The 26,071-nt window shown below is 46.9% G+C and overlaps 1 protein-coding gene across 1 annotated transcript; it reads left to right on the plus strand.

Annotated features, from left to right (window-relative positions):
* The first annotated feature begins 2,619 nt into the window (after positions 1-2,619).
* LOC119450697 (arginine kinase) lies at positions 2,620-23,041 on the plus strand. Its single transcript, XM_037714220.2, has 5 exons — positions 2,620-3,051; positions 8,846-9,072; positions 14,655-14,981; positions 16,742-16,946; positions 22,879-23,041. Exons 1-5 carry the CDS (start codon positions 2,883-2,885, stop codon positions 23,022-23,024), a joined length of 1,074 nt encoding a protein of 357 aa, XP_037570148.1. The 5' UTR covers positions 2,620-2,882; the 3' UTR covers positions 23,025-23,041.
* The last annotated feature ends 3,030 nt before the right edge of the window (positions 23,042-26,071 follow it).

Genomic DNA, 26,071 nt, shown 5'->3' on the forward strand with positions numbered 1-26,071 from the left:
TCAGCAGCGGAAACCAAATATGTTTTTTGTTTATATTGAGTGAGTGCTACTTTTTAGGCTGTGGAAAATAAAAGATAATCTGGCGGATGAAGATAAGGGGTTAACAAATATGAAAGGAAGTGCAGTTCAACCTATAGGTACAAACGGTATCGGTGAGAACAGCTAGAATGCGAGTTTATGCTTCCAGGTGCGATGTACTAGAAAAGTTGGCTTAATTGAGGCGCGAAGTCTTACGTCTGGGACTACACCATGCTTCGAAACCGGCTATGCAGTGATTGCCCGTCGCATTCCCATGTAATTGCGTGTAACCAGTTTTCAGATGACCTGTCTTTATGTTATAACGCTTTCATTTATACTGATGATACACGTCCATATGCGCTCACGCACCAATACCACTTGGTCACCTATGTCTTAAGTCCTTTATTGTGCAAAGAAATCAACGGCATGACGATGACGTCATGACACCAAGGATGATTGCGGTAGGAAGACGACGTTCACGCAGCAACAACGACCGCGGACAAGGACCAAGCCTATGACAATGATGTCCACAGGAAGACGATAACAACGATTACAATGATGGCAGTACGATTATCATGACACAATAACCATAATACCGGCGTGATAACTATGCTCATGAAGACGACACATCGCTGAATGACATTTAAGACTGTCAACGGTTGTTTCACGAGCGGAACGCTGAGAATAATTGCTCCGTTGAAAGCAGCACAGCGAAGGATTGAAGATGGTTTTGTGAATTATCCCTTCTTCGGGAATTATCGATGGTTATGCTATATACTGCACAACGACAAAATTAAGCAAAGTTCACATGTGCCAACTTGTGTCTCTCTACGCCAAACTCAAATATCTTCATCGTCTTATTTTTCTCACGAGATCAACTTAACATGCTTGTTTTCACACTACGGCATTACACGCGGTTGGTAACGATATTGCCAATGATGGTGCTAATGACAACCTACGAAAATGCGGCACATATCCACTGTAGGGGATCCCAAGGCGAAACATTGTGACGGAACTCATCTCACGACGCATATCGACGGCAATGCGTTTAACATTGAATCGATGTAGCGACACAACGTATTGTCACCGTCGAAACGAGTTATGTATCAGGCGTGTACTGCACAGCGGGATGCTTTTTCTTGCTTCCACACTAGGGAGCCTACATGCAACGCCAAAAACAGCGCTTGAATGTAGGCTCCCTATTCCATACGAACACACGGCGCCATCTAGCGCTGCAGTCACGAAGCCTGCGCGTGGCCTCCACGATGCACAGTGCGCCGGTGCGTGCGAACGCTGAGAAACTCGTAATGCGGCAATCAGGCACCTCTCTCGCGTTTTTTTTTTCTGGACAGGCAACGCCATCTAGTGTCAATGCCAAGAAGTCCGCGCGTGGCCTCTGAGACGAGAAGCGTGTAACGCCAGTGTTTGCGAATGCTGAGGGTTGTTCCGTCGCTTGCCGGTCACTCCGTGGCGCATACTCAGTGACCCTATTTGGCGAGAGGTTCATTCAAGAGCGGCCGATACCCAGTGAATTTATGGCGCAGCCCGCTAGAGCGTTGGCGTGAAAGGCGTTCATTGAAAAGCGGCCCATAGCCCGTGCATTTGTGGCGCTGCATGCTAATGGCACCTACACAGGGCTACAAGTCAGCGGGACAAAGACTTGTCATAGAGCGGTGCATATCCATGCCGCATGCCCATTCCCGATTTCCCAGTGACCCTTCTCGGCGTCAAAGAGGTTCGTTGAAAGGCGGTTCATAGGTACACAGTGCCACATACCCAGTGACCTAAGTTGGTCAGGCCAACAGGTTTCGAACCCCTGTTCCCTTGGCAAAGAGCCCGACGCGCTATCTATTCAACCATGGAATACCCAGCGACCCAGGCTTGCGGGTCTATAGCATTGTCATCATCATAATCAGCCTGTATTTATGTCCACTGCAGGATGAAGGCCTTTCCCTGCAATCTTCAATTAGCCCTTGTGGGATTAAACGGTCTTTGTAGTTTAATGAAGGACGTTGAGGGGGCGCTTCTGTGGGGAGCGCACCTTGGGTCTTGAGGACGTGCGTCTCTGGCTCGTCGATGATTGAACCGAAAAGTAACACAAGTTACGACACCCTGTCTTGCACTAGCTGATTCGAACTTGCGCAAGTTAGAATCAGCGGGTATATATATATATATATATATATAGATACATCAACAGATGGTTGACCCCCGGAATACGCTTCAAGTGCCCTAAGTGTGCTAATCGCATTAACATAAATAAATTCCTCAATGGTTGCACTAACATCCCTGTGACAATGGCCAATACAGGGTTGCGGTTGCTCCTGGTGCACCACATCCTCGACATCCAGGGGGCGATGCGCCCGTCGCGCCACATGCACAAGCTGGGTCGACTCAGACTAAAGTGGTTCTTCTTCCAAGAGATGGATATTAGGTACACAAACATTCATTACAATATGGTGAAGCGGTGCTTATAAAATAGTTTGTCGTAAAGAGGGAAAAGTTACCTTAATGTTTTATTGTCTGTTTCTTTTACTTCTGTTGAGAAAAATCAGAGACATCATCATCATCATCATCATCACCATCGTTCGTGCTGCCACGAGAGCCCGCGCCAAATAGGTTTCTGAAGCTAGAATTCACCTACAACGGGAACTACACCAATTATTTCGTGAAATCCAAGCCGTTCGCCGACTAAAGCAAATCTCCGTGGTGTTTACCCGGCGCGTGGTCGCGTCTAGCTTCTGGGATTTTCCTGCTGCCTCGCGAGCAACCGGACGCGAAGGCATCTTGGTGCTCGACGCGTCCCATGCATCTGTGAGAAAATATCGCGCCTACGGTTTTTACGCTCTGCGAGCAACCTCCAAGCCATGGCGGACAAGGCGACTTTGATGAAGCTGGAAGAGGGCTTCACGAAGCTGGAGAACGCTCAAGACTGCCACTCGCTGCTCAAGAAGTACCTGACCAAGGAGGTCTTCTACAAGCTTAAGAGCCGCAAAACCCGGATGGGCGCCACTCTGCTTGACGTCATCCAGTCTGGTGAGCTCGAAGATCGGGGGCTGGTCAATGCGATGAAGACCTAGCGGGTTGCGTAAGCACGTAAACTTTTGTAATTAGCGTTGCGGGCTTTTTGCGTGGTCTGTGTAGCTGTAGATAGCCGTCACGTGGCGCCGCGGACGCAGTTTCTCACCGTGCTGATCCTCTAACGTGGTCGCTAAGGTGCTAAGGTGACGTACTAGTCTAGCCAATGCCTCCTCTAGTTGGTCTAGCGTATACATTGTCGCGGGTAACCTGCTACGATGTTGTAAGACGCGCTCGGAACGCTGCTGGCGTCCGGGCCAGAGCCACTGCTGAAATACCGCGCGAGATGCCACGGACGCCGCTTCACGGTTCATTTCAGACATGCTATGGAGACTTATTCTCGGATGATCGGTTTCAGCGATGATATCGCTTTTGCATGGCGTTGTGCTCAACCAGCCAATCAGCTCATCTGGTTTTGCTCGACCAGCCACTAAGCGCTAACTGGAAGTGATATCGGCGAATCACCGGCAAACTTTGAATGTCGCCTTCACCTGAAACGTAACTTCCTGTTATTATTGCGATAGCAATTATATGAACACTCCAAAGCAGATTTATGCCGTCGGCGTCGCCGTCGCCGTCGCCGTGAGGTTCCGTATGACGTCAATGGAGAGGAAATCGTCGCCGCGCGCCGCCGAACGCTGTATGTGTGAGTGAAAGGGCGCGAGGGACGCGCGCTTTCACGGGGAGTGAACGCACGGCGGAGAACAAACGCGCGTTCTGTGCCGTGCTCCCTAAAGGGCTGCAGAAGTAGGCGTCTCTTTCCTCCTTTACAATCACCATATATGTAGAGCAAACGCGCCTTCTTCTGACGCAAGAAAGGCCGTGGGGGGGGGGGGGGGGAGGGAGGCGACGTTTGGCTGGGGCACCAAGTGCCTATTTATATCAGAGGCTCCGGCAACAGTCACCAACGCCGCACGCATTTTGTGCGAACGCGGGCAAAGCGACGACGGCGTCGACAACAGTTCTGCGTGTTACCGGTGCTGCTGCATGTCCAAGTTTATACAGCTGATAAAGCTACTATCATTACTCCGTATAGCTCTCTACAAATTTGCTATCGCAATTGATGCTTCGCCTTTCGGGTGAAACTGCGACAACTTTTTTTAGTCAGAGATCAAGGAGGTATGTCGTTTATTTTGTCGTCGTCATGGGAGAAACCTATTACGAACCTCATATAGCGCATTCAAAGAATGGTTTCAGTAAATCTTTGCAAAGTTCACTATTAAATGCGAAACGTTGCTTTTCCAACACATTGCCACCGAAACGTCCCCTATTTTCATCCAATGTAAAATAGGTGTGACGTTAAGTTCTATCTACACGCTGGAAAACTTACCTGGTAACGGCTGAATAACGCTTTCGAGCTCTTGCTTAAGGAATCTCTTGCAGCGGTTCTAATGAATAGACAGTTTTAGCAGAGCGTTGCTTACGCTCTGCTCCAATAACATTTCACGGACACCGCTGGCTGCATGAACTGCGTTGATTTCACTCATTTGCCATGCGCGTCTTCCAGAGACGCCGATCACGCGCTCTCAGAGTGGCTGTAAAACGACAAAGCAACCAGTAGACGCAGCATAACGCTCCGCTCAAACGACTTCGTAGCGGATGGTGGGCAGCGTTCTTAGTTACGCTGCCGATATTGTGCGCACGCTCATTAGCGTTCCCGCTAGCGTTCCGCTGAGTGGCTGTGAGCAAACCGTTAGGATACAACGGTCTGATCGGAGCGGACCGTGAACGCTCTGCTAAAACTGTCTAATGGTATCTTCGGTTGGTCGCCCCTATCCTGACGATCGGAGGCGGGCGGACCGGTGTTCCTCGAACTCAGAGGCAGAGTGCAAGCCCGCAAACCGAACGCGTGACTCGCCTTCGGAGGAGGAAATGGCAGAGGTGAAACCACGTTACTATAGTAACCGTCCGATTTCGCGGATTTCACTTAGCCTAAGCCACGGAGAAAGAATAAGAGGTGACGACGCGGTAAGGAGCCGAGTTGCGCCTGCTTTCTCCGTGGCCTAAGCTGCCGGCGCTGCCACGAACAACGGCGGACGCACCAGTGGTACGAGCGTTCGTTGAGACGCCAGCAGGTGGTGGTTACGTCGACGGTAGCCAACAGCGGCGACGCTGTGTTAGGACGACGTGACGGGAAACGCTGTCTCGACGACTGCTCCGACGACAGGGCTCAGACAACGCCTCCAGGAGGCGTTGACTCAGAGCGCCTAGAGTCCCTGTATTCCCTGCTCTCAATATATATGTAGGGAATTAAGAGACGCCTGAGAGAGTTCGAGGCGGGAGGAGAGCGATCGAAAAAAAAAAAAAAAAAACAGTGAAACGCAAAGCACGTGCTCTCTTTCGGCCAGTTGAATACAATGCTGCTCGCTAGGGAGCTTACATGTAAGCGCTGTTTTAAACAGCGCATGCATGTAGGCTCCCTAGCGCTGTGCATGTCAGCTCCCTACTGCTCGCGAGAACGCTGCGCCCCCAAACGACCAGCCGAAGATGCCATAAGTGACGCCTTTTCATAGCCTGCCCGCGCGTTTTGCATAAGATGTCCTCGATTCACCCAGATTGTCTACTTGGTGGCACGCTGATTTCTTTCAGAACAGTTGGTAAACTTCCACCGTGGTCCTTGAAATACGCCTGTAAAATTCTGAAACGATTCAATAACTTTTTCTTACAAAAATGGGATTGCCCTCCACCGTTTTAGTTTATGTCGTACATCACCGACACCGTGTTTCTTACGTCAACAAAATATAGACAACGTGCCTCGTTTCACCACGCCGACGACACTGGGAAAAGCCCACGTTGTCTAGCCCATAAAACTATAGAGAAAGCAAATATTCGGTAATTATTTTCAAAGCGCGTAAGTAAAATACACACTTCAAGCATCCGGCACATGTTACTGTTGAGACTCGATCGGGTAGCGTTTAGGCCGGTGATCCTTCAGCCAGAGGAATGAGTACGTCCGGGAGTAAGAGCGAGATGATGATGATAAAAACTTTTATTGAAAATAAGAAAGTAAACCTTGGGTTACGGGAAGATATGGTCAGGTCCCTAGTCCGGGACACCGTTGGCAAAAGCCGCTGCCCGTGCTCTTTCGATGAGGGCTCGTTGCTCCTCGAGGTCCGAGCTAGACAGGGCCGCCTCCCAGTCCTCCCACGTTGGCTGATTTATTATGGCAATACTGCTATTTTTCTGACAAGCCCATACCATATGGTATAAGTCTGCCTTTTGGCCACAAAATTTGCACTGCGCCGAAAAAGACTCGGGCTCTATGGCGTGAAGCCTAGATGGATTATTAAATGACATAGTTTGTAGCCGACGGAGGTGACACTCTTCTGATTTATTGAGACCCCTAGCGAGCCCCGGCAGTGTCTGCCTCAGTAAGAGCGAGAGAAAAAAAGGTTTATTTTACATATTTACAGTGGCTCCAAGTATGGAAGCCAACTCCATGGGAGAGCACTTTGAAAGTCTCAGCTCACTACATGTCTGAGCACATTTAAGAACACGTCAGGACACAGCACGGTGCGCAAGGTGCGTCCTTATAAAACATTCGTCTTCCCTAGTTGACCCGACTAGGGAATCAGATGACCTTAATGCGGCCAATCAGAAGGGTCGTATTGTTCACTGAACTCTGCCTCTGATGTTGCACCTTCGAAGCACGGACGAGGCAATCCGAAAGCAGGGGGTTCACACTCCTTCCACGAAAGTCGGTGGCTTAGTTTCTTGCCTTCCGACGGTCATCTTGCCAGGGTCGGGAGAATGGTCTTCGCGCTAATCCCCGCTTCTAACGAAGGGTGGCGGTTGTGGTCGGTCGCTTCTAAGTGATCTTGTTTGTCATCGCGTCACTGCCGGTGTCCCACCGCGTCGCCAGGTAGGCGGCCGCTGGCGGCATCGGGGGAAGCACCCAAAGAATGCGCACTGCCGAGTTGGGGCGCTTGTTTGCCCGTCTCGTCGGTGTCGGGCACTGTCGCCGTCTGGGCGACGCTGAAGAAAGGGCCTGCCTGGATGGGAAAAAAAAAAATCGAAGAATGCGCCCGGCCGATTCGGGACGCAACATCACCCATAACATTGCCTCCATTCTGTACAAATAAAATGCTGCTTTTTTTGGTTCAGCCAAGGCTCGAGGAAATCCTTGTAAGCTTTCCATATAACGCTTCTAAATAGGCCCAAAGCTAGGGTATACGAATGCTCATTTAACTCATTATTAACTCACATACCTCATATTATTTCTGCACGTAACCCCTAATGTGCCTCCGCGCCTTTCTTTTTTTAATATGAGCTCATCTATTTCTTGCAGGACATCGCGGAAACTAGCATATAATCATTTCGAGCACTTTTCTGCCGCATTACCAACTTCGAAGTAAAAGGGGCACCTTATTATACGAAAATGTGAATCTGCCATATAAGCATGACTGTTGCTCGATCGAGAGGAAAAACAGCTAAGCTTTGAAAGCGTCCCGCATCCACCAAACTTAGTGTAGCCTGTGTCGGTGTTGACTATTGCCTGTGCCTTCACTGTTCCTTGAAAACTTAATGTAACGTAACCTCTATCCCGTCCCCGCGCGCCTATTTGTTAGCCGCGTCACTTATTAAATTCACAGATTTTATGAGTAATGGAGATTATGTCTGATGGTGTCATCGCAGGAATTTATAGGTTTGGTTTCATAGTTGGGAAATTCGATGTTTGGTGTCTTAGTTGAGACGTCACGTGTCAGAAGACTGCGAAAAGTGAACTTGTTATTTCAATTTTGGGTAACTTGCGTTGAAATAACACTTGTTGCCCTTTGGTACAAGTGACAAAATAAAACAATACTGACACGTATACATGTTTATCTTTCACCGGTGGCCGCTTTCCACCGGCTAACAAATGTTAAACGTTATCGCTCGGCGCAGGACGCGCCTGTATCGGAAGTTTCTAGAACGTTATCGATGCTTCTTTCCGTTGCCTGTTTTCACCGACGCTTATGTTATCTGATTGTATGACCGACGCGAATTGTCTAGAACTTTCTGGAAGACACGCGGGCATCAGGGATTAATCTGGAACCTTCGATGGCTCAGGTATAAAAGCCGACGCGCTTCGCCGCTAATCAGATTTCGACGATTGCCGACTGTGTTCGCCGCTTTCGTTGTGCTTCGAGTGTAACTTGCTTTTGTGGGCACAGGTTCGCCCAATAAACAACCTGTTAAGTCATACACAGTTTTACTACTGTTTACTTCAGCGTCACTACTACTTGACAATACACAGGCCACTTTGTATTACCACACCGTTCTGTGATTACTGAATGAGCAGTGCTGATCTGCGCGAAACTGGACCCAAGTTGTACGAGCCAGACTCCAGAATTAATAGGGACAATAAGCTAAACATTTGGTAGATGTGTGGCCATGTTCTGACGGTGCAAGCCTGGTTGCTTCAATACGGAGACGGAGTCGGAATTAAAGGCTTGGCTATACCTGTCAAGACACAGAGATGAAGACATTGGTCTCACAGCATGCGCAATTCCGATTTTACAGAATAATGGCCCGTACTCTGTATGAAGCACAATGAGTAAGCATGTAATACGAGTATGATCCCAAGATTGTCGGCTGAGTCTTCATTTCCGAAAGAAATTTGCTCCCCAAGAGTAGAGCCATGTCCTTCCTCATTTGCTCAGCGTGTTCAAGATGTGCATGCATTATGACGATCTGTTAGCCTCTATGGTGGGGCAAGCCGGGAAATCATCTATCAGCAGGTACTAAGCGGTGTTTCGCGAAACGAACGCAGGTGTTGAGAACCTGGACAGCGGAATCGGCATCTACGCGCCTGACGCCGAGGCGTACACTATCTTCGCCGAGCTGTTCAACCCCATCATCGAGGAGTACCACAAGGGCTTCAAGCCTACCGACAGGCACCCGCCATCGGACTTCGGCGACCTGAACACGCTGGTCAACGTTGACCCCGATGGAGACTTCGTCATTTCCACAAGGACGCGCTGCGGCCGATCGCTGGAGGTAAGCTTGCAACACGATCGAGCATGTTCAAGACGGTGAGCGTGTGGCAGTTGTCTCTATAGGAACGCAGAAATTTGTTCCCGTTTATTCTGTATCTACTCGTACGAGCCAACACAGTTGGTTCAGCAACAGCGCACGCTAGATAAATAATGCGGCATCATATGATGATTGTAAAGGGCTGTATTAAACAGTTCAGCAAGTAGCTCCAAGCGTAAGCTGGCAGTCAAGCGACACTAAGCTGGAAGCCCGAGCGGCTCACACTCATGCCAACTACTGGCGATCAGGCTGGCTCAGTGGCTGCACTGCAGGCATCGAATAGACGATTTGACTGGCCTTGTCCATGCGCTCTTCTTAGTTACAATTACCCTGGCGCAAAAATGGATCAATCCTGGCGACCTACGACCAGGAGAGGAGTGGGTCGAGGTATATATTGTTTTAGGCGGTGAACGTGAACAATATCCCGTCCACGGCTGCGCAAGTCGGGTGTTAGTGTAGGCGCCTCTCTGACATAGTTGACTGGAGAGTTGTGTTCGACGATGCGTTATGGTTCATCATACTTTAAGAAAAGTTTTGTCGAAAGTCGAGACATGGTACAAGGCATGCATGAAAACCAGACAAGTGTGCCGGGAGCGAAGTTTGGGTTGGTATTCTCGCCCTTGCGATTGCATTTTTGTCGCTGTTTGTCGTCGGAGGCGAAATTTCGGGCTAACTGATGGCAATATTCCTAGGCATATTTGGGGACGGCCGAAACGAGAGCACATTCTGACGCGTTTGGTTGATAAGGTAAAACAGTATCGATGGTATGGAAAGGATTGCGACTGTAGAGGCGAATGTACTGAGAAAACCCTGTAGTATTTCGTGCAGCCGTATTATATGCGTACGTGACAGACGAGAGAATGATGTCCCACGTTTGTATGATCCGATGAAACGTATATGGCAAGTCGTCACCAATGATTCCATTGAAACACTCCGTATGTCCATTAGTTTGAGAATGGTACGCCGTGGTAGCTCGGCGAACAACGCGGCATTGCGCGAGCAAGTCTTCAACCACCTGTGACAAAAACACACCGCTGCTATTGCTAAGCAGTTCCCGAGGTGGGCCATGACGAGGAATGAAACGATGGAGCAGAAAGGATGCAACGCCACTGGCTCTGGCTGCAGGGTAGAGCGGCGGTTTCAGCATACCGTGCAAGGTGATCAACTGCGACAATGATTCCTTGTTTGCCAGCGGGTGCATGTTAGCGGTAGCGGCCCGTACACGTCAATTTCAACGGGATCGAAGGCACTAATAGGGCACGAAAGCGGCTGTAATAATCTGTGGGCCGGATGAGGCGGGGATTTGCGTCGTTGGCATTGCGGGCACGAGCGAACAAACGTTTTGACAAATCTAAACATTTCTCGCCAGTAGTAACGGTGCCGCAGGCGCTCACACGTCTTGAAGAAGCCTGCGTGTGCACATTGTGGGTCGGTGTGGTGAGACGCGCACATATCAGAACCCAAAGTTGTAGGGATAACAAGGAGCCACTTGCGACCATCGGGCTGGTAGAGGTCATCCGAGACGGCGAAATGCGCCTCTTGGCGACGCAGGGGACGGGAGATCGGAGATGCAGGTGAGCCAGAAAGGAGATCCAAAAGAGAGGCTACCCAGAGATTCTTGCGCTGTTTTGATGCGAAGGTTTTGATGTCGACTGACGAGACCGTTTCCAAAGTGGAGAGCGAGGCAGTGTCGGCTGACAGTGGAGAGCATGACAGAGCGTCTGCGTCAGTGTGCTTACCGCCTGAGCGGTAGACTACGCGTATGTCGTAGTCTTGAATGCGAAAATTAGGAGCCCAGCAGGCAAGGCGTGCAGATGGGTCGTATAAAGAGGATAACCAACAGAGGGCGTGATGGTATGTTACTACGTTGAAAGGCCGGCCTTATAAATAAGGGCGAAACTTTCGGAGTGTCCAAGCGATGGCGAGATATTCTTTTTCTGTAAGGCTATATTTGCGCTCCGCTTTGGTCAGTGCACGATTGGCGAAAGGAACGACGTACTCGGAGTAGCCACGTTTGCGCTGAGCATGGACAGCGTCAAAGCCAATACCGCTGGTATCAGTATGGGGCCGCGGGGTCGTAGTGTTGCAGTACAGGCGGATAATTGAGGAGACTGCGTAAGGTCACGAACGCGGTGTCACATGCAGAAAACCATGAGGATAGGTCGTTGGCGGCGAACTGGCACTTTGTGAGGTTCAGTTGCAGGCCTGCGTTGGTCATGCACATCACACTTGCCTAAGGCGGAGAAGATGCGTGTTGAAATTGGGGCGAACACAACGATGTAGTCGAGGTAGCACAAACACGTGTTCCATTTTAGGCCGCGCAAGATATTATCTATCATTCGTTGAAACGTCGCAGGCACATTGCATAGTCCAATGGGCATCACGTTAAATTCGTATAAATCATCTGGAGTAATGAATGCGGTTTTATGGCTGATTAACTGCCGACATCGGAACCTGCCAGCAGCCCGAGCGCAAGTCTAACGAAGAGAAGAATTCAACGCCTTGCAGCCTGTCCAGAGCGTCTTCAATGCGCCGTAGAGGGTACACGTCTTCTCGCGTTATCTTATTAAGACGGTGATAATCAAAGCAGAACCGACTAGAACCACCCTTCTTTTGCGACGAGGACCACCGGTATTACCCACGGACTATTGGAAGGTCGAATGACGCCGCACTGAAGCATGTCGTCTACTTGCTGTCTGATAACCTGACGCTGCTTGGCTGAGACAGGGTATGGGCGCTGCCGCAATGGCGCGTTGGAGCCAGTATCGATGTGGTCGGCTGACAGTCTATGTGCGGCCCAGAGTAGGCTGAGCGACGTCGAAAGAAGAACGAAACAGGACAAGTAGGTAGCGTCAAGCGTAAGCTGGCAGTCAAGCGGCACAGAGCAGGAACAGCTGGAAGCCTGGTCGGCTAACACTCGCGCCAAGCACTGGTGATCCGGCTGGCTCAGAGGCTGCACTGCAGGCATCGAATAGACGATTTGACTAGCGTTGTCCGTACGCTCTTTTTCTTCATTACATGCAAACATAGTTATTTAAAGCAAATTAGTGCTTGACACGCCGCTGTGCCTCAATAGATATGGCATCGCATATTTGGGGCTAATTGTCGCGCGTTCGGCTCACGGTCTCGGGCGGTCACACTCCGACGGTGGCGAAATGCCAAAATGTGAATGCCCGTGTTTTGCACTGCTTAAAAACTTCTGGTGGTAAAAAGTATTCCACAGGCCTCTACTACGCCGTTCCTGATCGCCCACTGTGAGCATTCGGCATGCGCGATAACCCGAATTCGTTTCATCTCACGTCCGATTAGTGCTTGAATGATGGCCTCGGCTCTGCTTAACAATAGTCGCCGTTCGCTGGTAGGTCAGTTTATGTCCTTTAATGCGAGTAATTCATACATAGGTGGAGTCACAATTTGTTATTTTTAAAGTGAAGCTTTGTTTGTCTACCCCTCCGGGATAATGAACCGCTGGCGTCACGGCGGGTGGATCCATAATCACGCAGCGTTTTTCGTATTTCGTGCTCTCCGAGTAAAGCTCGGAAAGAAAAAGTGACAGTTGTGCACGAAGGCGAAGAATTGAACGCGATAGGAAGGTTTATCGCTGCGCACAAGCTCATCGCAATATGGTTTATAAAAGTACGCGGAGGGGACATGGTGCGACAGAGCACACGAGACAGCTGTACATGCTGCGCCAGAGGAACAGCACCGTCGCCCGAAGCAGGCATGCAAGAACGTCGACGCAGTGAGGAATGCCCGTAGCAGCGGACTGGTGTCGCACCTAGATGGTGCACTAGATGAGACTGGCCGAGAACCATCGACATTTTGCAAGGCCTCCAGTGAAAAGCAAAATGTACCGTAGAGGCTGGTAGCGCCACGCAAAGGAACACTGGAGGACGAGACAGACAAAGAAGAAAGAAATTATTAGACAGATTTAGTTTGACGTTTGCTGTGCGTTCCGCTTAGAACAGTGCACGTGCCACAGGTGTGCTACACAGGTATCCAGCATGACCGCTAATGCAGAACGCTAGTGTCATTAGTGGAGTTGATAACGTGGCTCTGGTTCCACCAGAGGTGATGGAGTGGGGCTTGAGGGTGCGCCATGTTGGCTTCGTCACTTTTGCAGCCAAACCCACTCCGTCTCAAGCCCTTCATCATCATCATCAGCCTATATTTATGTCCACGGAGGGCGAAGGCTTCTCCCGGTGATCTCCCATTACCCCTGTCTTGCGCTAGCTGATTCCATCTTGCGCCTGCAAATTTCCTAACTTCATCACCCCACCTAGTTTTCTGGCGTCCTCGACTGCGCTTCCCTTCTCTTGGTATGCATTCTGTAACCCTAATGGTGCACCGGTTATCCATTCTACGCATTACATCGCCTGCCCAGCTCCATTTCTTCCGCTTAATGTCAACTAGAATATTCGCTATCCCCGTTTGCTCTCTGATCCATACCGCTCTCTTCCTGTCTCTCAACGTTAGGCCTAACATTTGTCATTCCATCGCTCTTTGTGCGGTCCTTAACTTGTTCTCGAGCTTCTTTGTTAACCTCCAAGTTTCTGCCCCAAATGTTAGTACCAGTAAAATACAATGATTGTACACTTTTCTTTTCAACGACAGTGGTAAGCTCCCAGTCAGGATTTTTCAAAGCCTGCCGTATGCACTCCAACCCAATTTTATTCTTCTGTAAATTTCTTTCTCATGATCAGGGTCCCCTGTGAGTAATTGACGTAGACAAACGTACTCCTTCTAACCTTACCAAGCCCTTCTAACCATCCCCAAATTTGCTGTGCTTGCGAGTCGATACTGTGACAGCATGACATCGGCGCAAACGGCTAGCACCCAACTCTAGTGTCCCTATAATGGCTCTCGCAATAAAAATAAGTACGCTAACAATGAAACTGGATTTTTTTATTCGTAATAACACATTTCACATCAGAAGCAACGCCTTCAATTTAAAAATGGTAAGCATATCTCATGTTTTCCTAACGAGCCCGTTAGTCGATAAAAATACACTGGTGGCGGAAAAGAACTGATGAAAGAATATCGTATGTTTTAGAAACATATATTGTACAAGTTCGGTCTTTTTTTCCCCCCTAGAGTTCAGCCAGCGTTGGGAGTGACACCATCAGAAATAGCTTTCTGTGAATGCGCAATGAAAATGGAGTGAAAATAATCGAGCATTCGCTTAGGAAACAGTTGTACGAAAAATAAATCACAGCTGAGAAATTTTCACAAATGTACTAGACGTGCACAAGAAACTCAGTTGTCCGTGATAATATCGGGACAGTCAACCCTACATAATACACCAGGATCTTGATACTGTTTGCAAATATGTGCCATATCCTTGCAGTTTTGATACCACGAAGTGGTTTAATCCTGACGCAAGCTGTCATGTGGTCGAGACATCACACGTTAAGACGTTCGCACCGATACTTATGATAGTTGTGAGTTTCAAAAAGTGAACGGTACAAAGTGGCAATGTCTGGAAAGGGTGACCAATAAATCGGCACCTTGCTCCTTCAGCGTCATCCAGCGCTTCTGTTTCTCAGGGCTTCCCGTTCAACCCGTGTCTGACGGAGCCCCAGTACAAGGAGATGGAGCAAAAAGTGGTCGAGGTGCTGAACTCGCTGGACGGCGAGCACCAGGGCACCTACTACCCGCTGACTGGCATGACGAAGGAGACGCAGCAGCAGCTCATCGACGACCACTTCCTGTTCAAGGAGGGCGACCGCTTCCTGCAGGCGGCCAACGCCTGTCGCTTCTGGCCCACCGGAAGAGGAATCTTCCACAACAACGCCAAGTCGTTTCTGGTGTGGGTCAACGAGGAGGACCACCTGCGCATCATCTCCATGCAGATGGGCGGGAACCTGAAAGAGGTGCGCTTTGAGAAGTGCTTTTACGTCAATCAATCAATCAATGAATCAATCAATAATTTACCGTGCCCACGAACAACGCTAAGGTCTGAGTGCTGGTGTACACATGCATTAGAAACAAAAACACCATGAATAAAAAGAACAATTCTGAAAACTAGAGTGTATCTACAACAAAACGTAATGTAAATTAAAAAGAAACGAATAAAAAACGGAGGAGAAAGGCAGTAGAACAACATGTGAAACTCTTACACAACAACGCGAAGCTCGGAAAAGAACAACGACAGCGAATTATAAAAAATATCAAGATCATAAAAATAAGCGTTATAACGATTGTATTGTGGGGACGGTGGAGTGTTGGGGGTGATGACAGGCAGGAACATGGACATGTCCTATGTTCTTTGGTAATCTTGCGCGGAATACCAAACACGATACAACTGACGAGTTCGGGGCAGGTGAGGATACCGTGAAGGAGTTTGAAAAGAAAAAAAAAAGGTAAGCGCGATTACGTCGGCAGCGAGGTAAGGGCAATGACAATAATCCAACAGTGCTAGAGCAAGGCCCAGCGTTCGTGTTAGCAAAGTGGTGACAATATATGCTTAGAAACTTTTTCTGGACCCGATCTATAATGTCACTGTTAGATCTAGAAATGCCTCTCCAGACGACCCACGCGTATTCGAGTTGAGGTAGACCGATTGTCGACTACAACTTGCCGAACGGTGTAAGAGAATTGAATTCTCTCGATAGTCTGCAAACAGAGCCAAGAGAGCGCATACCCCGCATTGCAATGCGTTTAGTGTGGGCAGAAAAGTGTAAGGTTGTATGAAAAAGTACACCGAGTTCATTGATCTCCCAGACATTTCAGAACAGTACGGAATCTGCAGAATAAGGAAAATAAATGCTTGCTGTTTGCGTGCTGAAAGTCATGACTTTAACTCTATCAACATTCAAGGTGAGGTGATTAGCTTTGCACCATTTAGAAAAACAAAACAGGTCCGACTACAGTTAGCGACAGTCATCAACAATGTGAATTTCCTTTAAAATCTTTATGTCACCGGCGCAGAGAAGTAAAGAAGAATTCCGAATAGCGGAAAGAACGTCATTAATTAAAATTAAATAAAGGAGTGACCCTAATTCTGATCCTTGCGGGGCGCCGCTAGTTGCCATGTAAAAAAAGAAAGACGTTTGGCCATTGACGTTAACATAACATGACCTGTCAAGAATATAATTGCGCAAGAGAATTGCAATCGACGAGTCAACACCAAAGTGTGTAATCTTGATCTGAAGCAGTGTGGCGGACTACATCAAAAGCTTTGCTGAGGTCACAATAAATGGTGTTAGTTTGTCCCTTTGAATGTAGCGGCGCGGAGATCTGTGTCATGAAACTTAAGAGATTTGCGATACTGGAGCGGCCGGTGAGAAATTCATGCTGATTCGGAATCACTATTCTTCACAGTGAAAGACAATATGTTGTGAAGAGCAAGCTTAAAATTCGTTGTGTGTAATATTCTTTCAGGTTCACTTTATTCACGCTTCCGGTAGTTTTACCTGTACTGCTATGAAAAACGACTGTCGAAACGCTGCTGTTGCTGGTGTTCGCTTGTTTATTCCTCTACATCTCTAACAATACTTATCCCTGTTAAGTGAATTGTTCACCTTTCTTTTCTTTGGTTTTCACTGATCACTTTTCACGTAATGTCTCAGTTCAGGTCCTTATACGTAAAATAAATAAATTATAATGATGATTTGCAATTTTACGTGTCCAGGTGTACGGGCGCATGGTGCGAGGGGTGCAGATCCTCGGCAAGAAACTTCGTTTCTCCCGAGACAGCCGCTTGGGCTACCTGACTTTCTGCCCCACCAACCTGGGTACCACCATCCGAGCCAGCGTGCACATCAAGCTGCCCAAGTTGGCCTCCGACAAGGCTGTGCTTGACTCCACCGCCGCCAAGTACAACTTGCAAGTTCGAGGTGCGTTCGAGAATGGCCAAAGCTTGAGGACGCACAGCATGACAGCACCCAACTTTGCCTAAGCAGTGCATGGATTTTGTAGTATCCGCGCTTAGACAAAGCACAATGAAAAAAAAAAACACACACACATAGTCATAGGGCCAGCCCTTCGTCTAACACTGGTCCTACAAAGTCTGAACAAATCTGACTTGCAAACCGGCACACGTTTCTGCCGGACTGCCGGACAGTGGGATACGGAGTCGCTCACAACAGCGAAGCACTGGCGCAAGTATATCTTTCCGTCAAAGGTTTAGCTTTTACATGTACATTATATTAAGGAAGATGTGAAAAGCAAAATGACTGTTTTCAACAACCGCTTAACCATTTTGAATTAATCATATTAAGTTTTTGTGTGGATAATAGGATTGTATAATCATACGTGTTCCGCCACAAAAGGTGTTATAGGTCCTGTTAAGGCCAACCTGATTGATGATACCCTGACAAAAACACAAAAAATATGTTCTAAAATTAGGCAGCAGTGTCAATGTCCCTAACTCAGCACCAAGACGACGTATGTAAATTTCATAAATTTCATAAATGGCAGTGATAGAGTGTACATATAAAAGAAACGTTGCTATACACGTGTCCTTATAACAAGGGAGCTATTTGGATATTAGCAGTGTCACAAAAATCAGGTGGCACTAGCATCAGCTTTACAGAATCAGTCATGTTGCCAGAATACATGGCCGGAATATCTGTGGTGGAGTTGCATGTTCTGTGCAGTATCTTTAGCGGTTGTAAAAATATTGGCATTTTTTTTAAGATTATGAAAGTTTAGTCAGCGTAAATAACGGCGACAAGAATTAAAGAATATGTTCCAAACAGGCGCAGTCTGACATATTGTTTTAAGCAACATCAATTTGATTCAAAATAGTTTATATTTCTTCAAAAAGAAGCGCGTTTTAGATATATATCTAAGCAGGGATTGAAGGGCCGAAGTTAGCTCTAAATTGTTTAAAATTACATCAGTGGAAGCAAGTGACTCTGATTTCATTACAGCACAGCTTGACGTTCCTGAGCTGAGCGAAGTGATTAATTACCACGAGAAATAATTCAAGTGGGAGTGATATGCTTAGGCAGCTAGAATAAACGGCTGCTGTCTGGAAAGAAAGAAAGCTTGTAAACTCCAGAAAACGATAAAGTGCAAAGCTAATAGACCCTAGCATAAAATATCGATGGATGTTATACTTACCTGTACCGAGCCCAGCATGCATAGCAACAGATACTCTTACGACATTGCCTCAAACAAAGGTTACATGCGAAGCGACGCATTGAGCGTTGAGTTAAGGCTTGTGAGGGAAACAAGATTTTAACACCATCTCCAAGGAGATTAAATGTGTGTGCTCATCATCTACGCAATTGTTTGACCTACTGCTAGTCGGATCTGAGTTAACGCGTGAAACACTTTAAAAACATTTAAGCAAGGTATTATTTAAAAGGTTGGATGACAACTTTCCTGTTTATGAACTTTCCTGCACCTCGCAGGCTTCCACAGAGCTGATTTTCCTAGGCAATGATTATTTCCGTGAAGCGTGATGCTTATGTGGTTTGGAATGTACGCATGTAATGCACTGGAACGCTGGAATAAGTATTTTTCTACAGCGCCTATAGAATTTAAACTTAAATCGCACATTCCCCACAACGTGCTATTTCCGCCAAGTATAAACAGCGTGCCCCGTTTAGCTGACTAAGCGGACCAGGAAAACGAACTATGTGCCTATTGTACAACGTATTCAGAAGGGAGAGAACGAATATTCAGTAATTATTTCTAAAAGTCATACAGTTACTAATAAGGTGACTCCCATTCTCTCCAAGTGTAAAGTTGATAGCAAGGCAGTCAGGGAACTTTGTAAGCGTTTTATATTTAACGCCCCTCAAGAAACAGGAAGCGAGGATTTACCCCATTTAGCAAGTTTAAATTTAATAATTGTTTAACCCGCACTTAACTTTCACATCAATTATTTCATTCCGCTAATTGTATTTAACTGTAAAACTGGGGAACGATATAATTCTCCCAGGACACCACGAATACGCGGATATAACGTTTCCGAGTGCATCAGACCACGCTGAAAGCATTGCTGTAGAAACGGAGTACTCATCGTAGGTGGTAAACCTAAACATTACTGATGCACGTTGCCTTTGCCCTCTAACTGGCATATCAACAATATTGTTGACCTAACAAAAGCTAATGATCTAACAAATTAGATTATTAGTTTCTTCCTTTAAATTTACCTTTCCTTATAAACCTGCTCAACGGTGTTCTTCGCAAAAATACTGACAGGGAGCACCAGGCTTCATCGCTCTCTTAGCGCACGTGGTGGTCACATTCTCACCAAGTGCTATGAAAATTATTCCGTTCGTTTAAGCAAACTCTGTTTTGCTTAAACATATTGTGTTTTTATTTGCATAGAAGTGCGTCTTAGGAAGACACATTGAAGGTGCGAAAAAGTTTTTGCCGTTAGATATTCTGTAGGGGTTGCGCGATGACATTCAACAAAATTGTTAAGCGGCGCAGTTAAGGGTTAAGGCATGTGCTGTCAGCCGGACGTACTGCCTTGCATGACCTTTATGAGTTCTGCGCAAACATCATTTAGCGAATATTGTATTTACATAAAATATAGTGTAAACCACAGTTGAAATATAGAGTGTGAATCACAGTTCAAATATTGTTTCGTGCCAATCGAAAAGTATATCTCGGGCAGTCGACACACACTGCCATAAAAACGTTGGATTGCGGGCTTCTAGTAACTACGATAATGTTGCATCTACGTAACCACGGGAAAAATGCTATCATGCGGTAAATCGAGAGGGCAGCGAGACGCAGCATCAAAATCTACTGTTCCCGAGCCACTCAGAGCTTCATTGAAATGGCGATAATGCAGCTGATCAATATGTAAATTGAAAAAAGGTCAAAGTCGTCAGCAGGCAGCAAAATTATCTTTGGAGTCACTTTGTTTGCGTATATACTCCACCGCGTTATGCGAGGTGCTACTCAAATGTTCCGGGAATTTGAAAATCACGGGCAAACTGAAGTGTGGTACACATTTCCGCCGCTAGATGTAGCTAGCAGTGTGCCTTGCGGATCAGTGTGCTGAAGGACTTGCATCTGAGAAGAAGCACTGTTTTGCGAAGTGTTGTTTTGCAACGCATTGTTTCACTAATTTGGTGCATTTCTTAACAACCAAAATGGCAGACTTCAAGGAGCAAAGGATTTGCATCAAGTTTTGTTTTGAACTTGGCAAAACCTCGGCAGAAACTCATCGTATGCTAGAGGACGTTTTAGGAGTCGACGCCATGAGCCAAAGTAGGACGTTTTTATGGCATAAATGCTTCAAAGACGGTCGAATGTGGGTTGACGACGATGGACGCTCTGAACGCCCGTCAATGAGCACAACCCCGGAAACGATAGCGGAAGTTCCTTGGAAATCCTTGGAAATCACAGGCTAACTATAAAGCCTGTCTGCGACATTGTAGGACAATCGTACGGCACAGTTCAGCGAATTTTGACGCATGTTTTGAATATGAGGCGCAATTCTGCAAAATTCGTGCAAAGACTGCTCAGTGACGAACAGAAGCTACACCGTGTTTCTGTCTGTACGCAACTGAAGCAACAAGTCAGACACAATTCCACGTTCCTCTCCAGTGTAATAACCGGGGATGAGACATGGGTTTATGGTTACAATCCTAAAACCAAACAGCAGTCGTCGCAATGGAAGTCGCCTAACTTCCCAGCGGCCGACAAAGGGACGTCAAGTTCGTGGCAATGTGAAGTCCATGCTCATTGTTTTTTTTTTTGTTTTACCTAGATGGAATTGTCCACAAGGATTTCCTACCACCTGGATAAACCGTGTATAGCAAGCTTTACTGTGACGTTTTGAGGCGCTTAAGAGAGAGAATTCATCGCAAACGACCGGAGAAATGGAAGAACAACGACTGGCTCCTTCATCACGACAACATGCCCTTTCATACATGACTTGTTGTCCAAAAGTTCCGGACTTCCAAACAAGTCACAGTACTTCCGCACCCACCCTATTCACGTGACCTTGTCCCTTGCGACTTTTTCTTGTTCCAAAAGTTGAAGTTGAGGCTGAGTGATGTTGGTTGCACACTCCTGAAGAGGTCCAGTCGGATGCGCAGGCGGTCATCAACGCACTGTCGCCTGGAGAGTTCCAGGAATGGATGGAATCGCGGCAGAGATTCCATGTATTGTTGAAAGTTAGCGCTCGTCCTATTCTCTCGTTCTTGTCCGTGTCTTCTAGTGCTATGACCACTTCTGATGTATATAACCAATTAGCCCAAAAAGCCATACTTGGAAACTCTGGGATCGGTGTATTCATGCTCAAGGGACTACTTTGAGGCAGACAGTGCTGATTACTTGTCATGGTGAATACATTTCTTTTTACGACTGAATTCCCGGAACCTTTGTGTAGCACCTCGTACCTGTAGGTGAAGCAAACTCATGCTTGTTCAACAACACCAAAGTACTAAAGCTTTGTATTAATCCCCGGTACGGTCGACATGACAACGGAGTGCGACAAAAGGGAAAAGCACCAAGGTGGAGAGTCGGACTAGTTGGTTAAAGTTCATGTTGAACAGATCTTGAAGTGCACCGGAACACTGGCAAACTTTTACACAAAAGCAGACAAAACAGCGCTTCTTTTTTTTCCCTCACAGATGAAATTTTTATTGAACAGTAACACTAGTAACACAATTCACATGCCCACGACAGCAGACGTTAGATACAGGTTAAATCAACAGAACCACCCGTTACAGAAAGAGACTTACAATATGAGCAAAACAAGGCAATGAAATGCTAATTGTCAAGGAAGGTGAACACCTTATGGCGTAAAAATGATTATGGCTTGACGGGGGCATGCTTCCCCCTTTTCTTGATATGGTATGATTTTACGAGCTCATGAGTTTGTTGATCTCGATGCCGGAAAATAATCTGAGATTCTTAGAAAATCAGATAGCAACCGCAGCGCTTACAATGGTAAGCAATATGGGAAGATGCAGAAACTTTTAACAATGCGTGATATTCTCTGAGGTGGTCATTGACGCATCTTCTGGACTGCCGCGCATACACTGTACCATAAGAAAAGCCTTTCTATATTGCAAAATCCATAACTAGAAGCAAAGCAGAATTTTCTAGATTCCTATGTCTGAGAATATTTTGGCAAGTTGACTAGTTGCGGCAAGAAGTAATCCTTCATTTACCCTGCAGCCGATATGAAGCAGAGTGGCCCCTGTGCACATTGAAACACAGGGGGGCTTTTCATTTGAAACGTTTGAAATGCAATGTCTGTTTAAGTTCGAAGAGTACTAGCAAGCATTTGCTTCCTTTTCAACATTATTGTAATCGAAAAAAAAATAGTCCGGTGCTGGCTTTCATACGCAAGTACAAAACACCAGTCTTGTACCATACATTTATCTGTAGCTGCCAGCTCAATAATAATCTTGACCTACTGTATTTCACTCAGGTTTTGGAGAAACGTTTTTATATTTCATTTAGCATATAATTGTGCATCATGAAGAAGAAATAACTAAAAGGAAATTCTAGGCTAAGTTATTTTATCTTGCCGTGTAGCCAAGGTTAGCAAAGGGTTACCGTATAAGACGGAACATAGGTCGACCCCTCAACTTGACTTGGCCAGACGATGACTCACAATGTGCTATAAAGGCCACTATATAAGACGAAGGGAGACATTAGCTGTCCTTTTTCGGTAAAAATTCTCGACATATATTCTGGTTTATTTTTCTAGGAATACCTTAGAGGCCTCTAGAAAGGAATTGGGCAAGGGGCACCACGATTTTATAAACGCAAAAGGAGTGTTCAAAAAAAAAAAAAAAAGGTATCAGCAAATGCGCTTCCGAACAACCGCTCAAATCGCAGGCACCAGAGGAGAACACACGGAAAGCGAGGGTGGAGTGTACGACATCTCGAACAAGCGCCGCTTGGGACTGACCGAGTACCAGGCCGTCAAGGAGATGCAAGATGGCATCCTCGAACTCATCAAACTGGAGAAGGCGATGCCGTGAACCAGGAGGTGGTATTCTTGTACAGAAATAACAGCGCGGCGCTTTTTGTTTCACTTCAAAATAAAGCGTTTGCCTTTGTCTTTTGGGCACTTGTTGAATTGCGATTCGATGATAGAAAGATGCAACAGTCTTGAATTCCAAGAGGCCAATGACATCTTGTCGGTTGCCTTTCTAGATATAAAGATTCATTGGCTTCGTAACATTAAGAAAAAGGTGCAGAACTTGCTGTCGTCATCAAACATTTACTGGGGGTGGTTTGCGTTGTGAAGCTCACTTGCCGCTTATGCTTTAGCTGAGTGTGACTTCAGCCTGAAAGACTCGACAAGTAAAGTCTGCCGAAGCAACGCCAGACAAAGCTAAGATTGTTCTGGACGGCCCTCTGACGGTTATCGACCATGGAAGCTGCTTCGCAGAACGTGATGAAAACGAGTAGTCCTTAGCCCTACAAACCTCATGCCCCACCCACGGCCGCTGGATAAAAAAAAAAAAAAAGTGCGGCCTGCCGCGTCGGGCGCGCTGCTATGGGAGCGAACGTGACAGCCTTGTTGCATTGTCAGCCGCTTGGCTGTGCCGAACAGCGCTAGCTGAGGGGGATGGAACGCTTCGGCTTGCACGCGCGACGGCGTTCCAAGCGCATTCCTCACGCATTTGCTATGCCAATGCCAGACAACCGACAGACCCCGGCGTGTGGCGCCGCGGCGGATCACACCGTTTTCGATGCACGCGGCAGGCCGCACCTTTTTTTTTATCCAGCGGCCGTGCCCCACCCATCTCTCCATGGATGACTACTGTGAAGGCCGTGACCACTAGGAATTCAATAACTGCACCTCTTTCTCCCTCAGTTCCGACTTTATCCAGACATGATGCCTCCAGCTACTGAACCTTTTCGCGGAGCAGTTTGTTTTAGAGAAACAAGATGGCGCTCACGGCGGCGCGCCGTACCTCTCCTCAGCGACCGCGCACGAATACGAAACCATCACCGCTTCTACCTTGCTTATGTGCGATCTGCTGTCGGAAATGCAACTGAGTTTTCGCTAACACACTGTGCTCCAATCATGCTAGATAGAATCATGTGGATTGCAGACGTGGGCAGTAGTTGGCTGCAAAAATAGTGACTGACATGTTAAGGAATGGAATGAACTGTGTGGCGAAGTTCGCGGACCGCTGCTGAAACTGTCTGAAAGTGTTACCGGCACTTCGTGATGTATGACTTTCCTCGAGGGTACAGAAATTTGCTCATCCGCTAGCCTTGTATCGCTAATCTTCAAAGAAAGGACTTCATCCCCAGAACGTCGGCAAGAGTGAGTACCACTTGTTAAACAAGTACAAAGCGAGTAGCGCCGCTTCCTGTCATAGTAAGTTTCGCGCACGTTATCTATACGCATCTGTCCCAAATGGCAGGAAAACTTACGCCCACTCTATCGCCGACGTATCAAGAATAAGTGAATGGGCGCACACTTGAATATATGCGCACTGTATACGCACAATAAATGACGGACCTATTGCGCACGAATGGTCGAAGCTGAATGTTTCATGACGGTCCACAAGAGTAAGCGAGTTACTAGCTGTGACATATATTTGCTACAAGGTATTACAATGTACAAAACAACTACGTTTCAAGCCACGTGCGCAGCAAGAACAAATCTATCGGAACTTAGCACAACCGCGAGCGATTAATAATCAGATAGTGGCCGCACCGAGGAACCTCACTGAGTCAGAAATAGACAAGCCACTGCTTCAAAATATTTGCCGAATAAACAACAAAGAGCAAAACACACTAATCCTGACTGGAATCATGATCGGAAAGCTTGAAATACATATTTAGCCCCTCTTTTAGAACAAGCACAATATACGCTGCTTGCGCCGTTTGGACATAGCTTAATCAGCTCCGAAAGCGCTTTTGCATGTTCTCTGAAGCTGTGATCAAAGCTTCGTGCCGTCCACCTAGTCACCGTCTACGATATCTCCGAAAACAGAGGTTTTCTAAGCCGCGCCGGCGTCATACACTTCCATTGTAAACAAGGAGGCAACGGAGGCAGTTGAGGCAAGCAATGGACGCGTCACCACGTGATGAAACATGGCAGCGCCCACGGGATAGCCGCGAAAAGGGTCAATAGTGACTCTGTCTTATCCGCACGCACTCTACTATATATACAAGTAGCAATTCTCGGTTCCAAGCTACATGCCTGGGATTAAATGAAAATAAGCCGTTGTCCAGATAGAATGCCGTGTAAGCTTCTGACGACGATCGTACGTAAACCTTCGCTGAGATGTTAACAAATAATTTTGTCGCGTCTAGTGTTACACATACGAAGGAGGGTGTTTAATCAATGAGGGGGGCAGAAAGTCGAAGGCGTAGGTTAGTTCTCGATGACGCCACATTTCCTCGGCTGTGCTTGCAGTAATGCTCTTGTACAAATGGCTCCGTTCCTTCAGAGGTCTTACGTTATCGTTTCCTGATGTTGTCCATAAATGGGCAGATTGCACACAAGCGCCTCCACGGTTAAGTGGGTGTAACGCTGTGTTGCGTGTAACGTACCATTGCGACGTATTGCATTCAATTCCTACGTCCTGTGTGGCCGCATTTCGACGGAAGAAGTGCTTTAACATCTTATTTTACCGAGTACCGAGCGCTGGGTGCACGTAAAACTCTGAGATCAAAATTAATCCATAGCATCCCATCATGGCTTGTATCATAGTCTGTGTTGTTTTGGGACGCCAAAAACCAATGAATTCTATCATCTCCAATATCTTACAATTGTCTCAAATGTACAAAGGTAATCTAAAATATAACAACGTGATGGACTTCAAAGAAATAGAAAAACTGTTCAGTAAATGAATGCAAAACGAGCATTCACATTTAAATGAGGATATTTATTACAAGCGACAATTACATCGGTGTTTTATTATAAAAACAAGAAAGCCGTTAGCGATAAGGGCAGCAGTAACAAAATATGGGGCGCTAATAACGTAACGCCATTGCAATCCGTTTCTATTCCATTTCCTTCATTAGCACTCTGCGATTGGCCCACCATTTTTGTGGACAT

This window comes from Dermacentor silvarum, chromosome 4 (genome assembly GCF_013339745.2).
Source record: "Dermacentor silvarum isolate Dsil-2018 chromosome 4, BIME_Dsil_1.4, whole genome shotgun sequence".
NCBI classification, from domain to species: Eukaryota; Metazoa; Arthropoda; class Arachnida; order Ixodida; family Ixodidae; genus Dermacentor; species Dermacentor silvarum.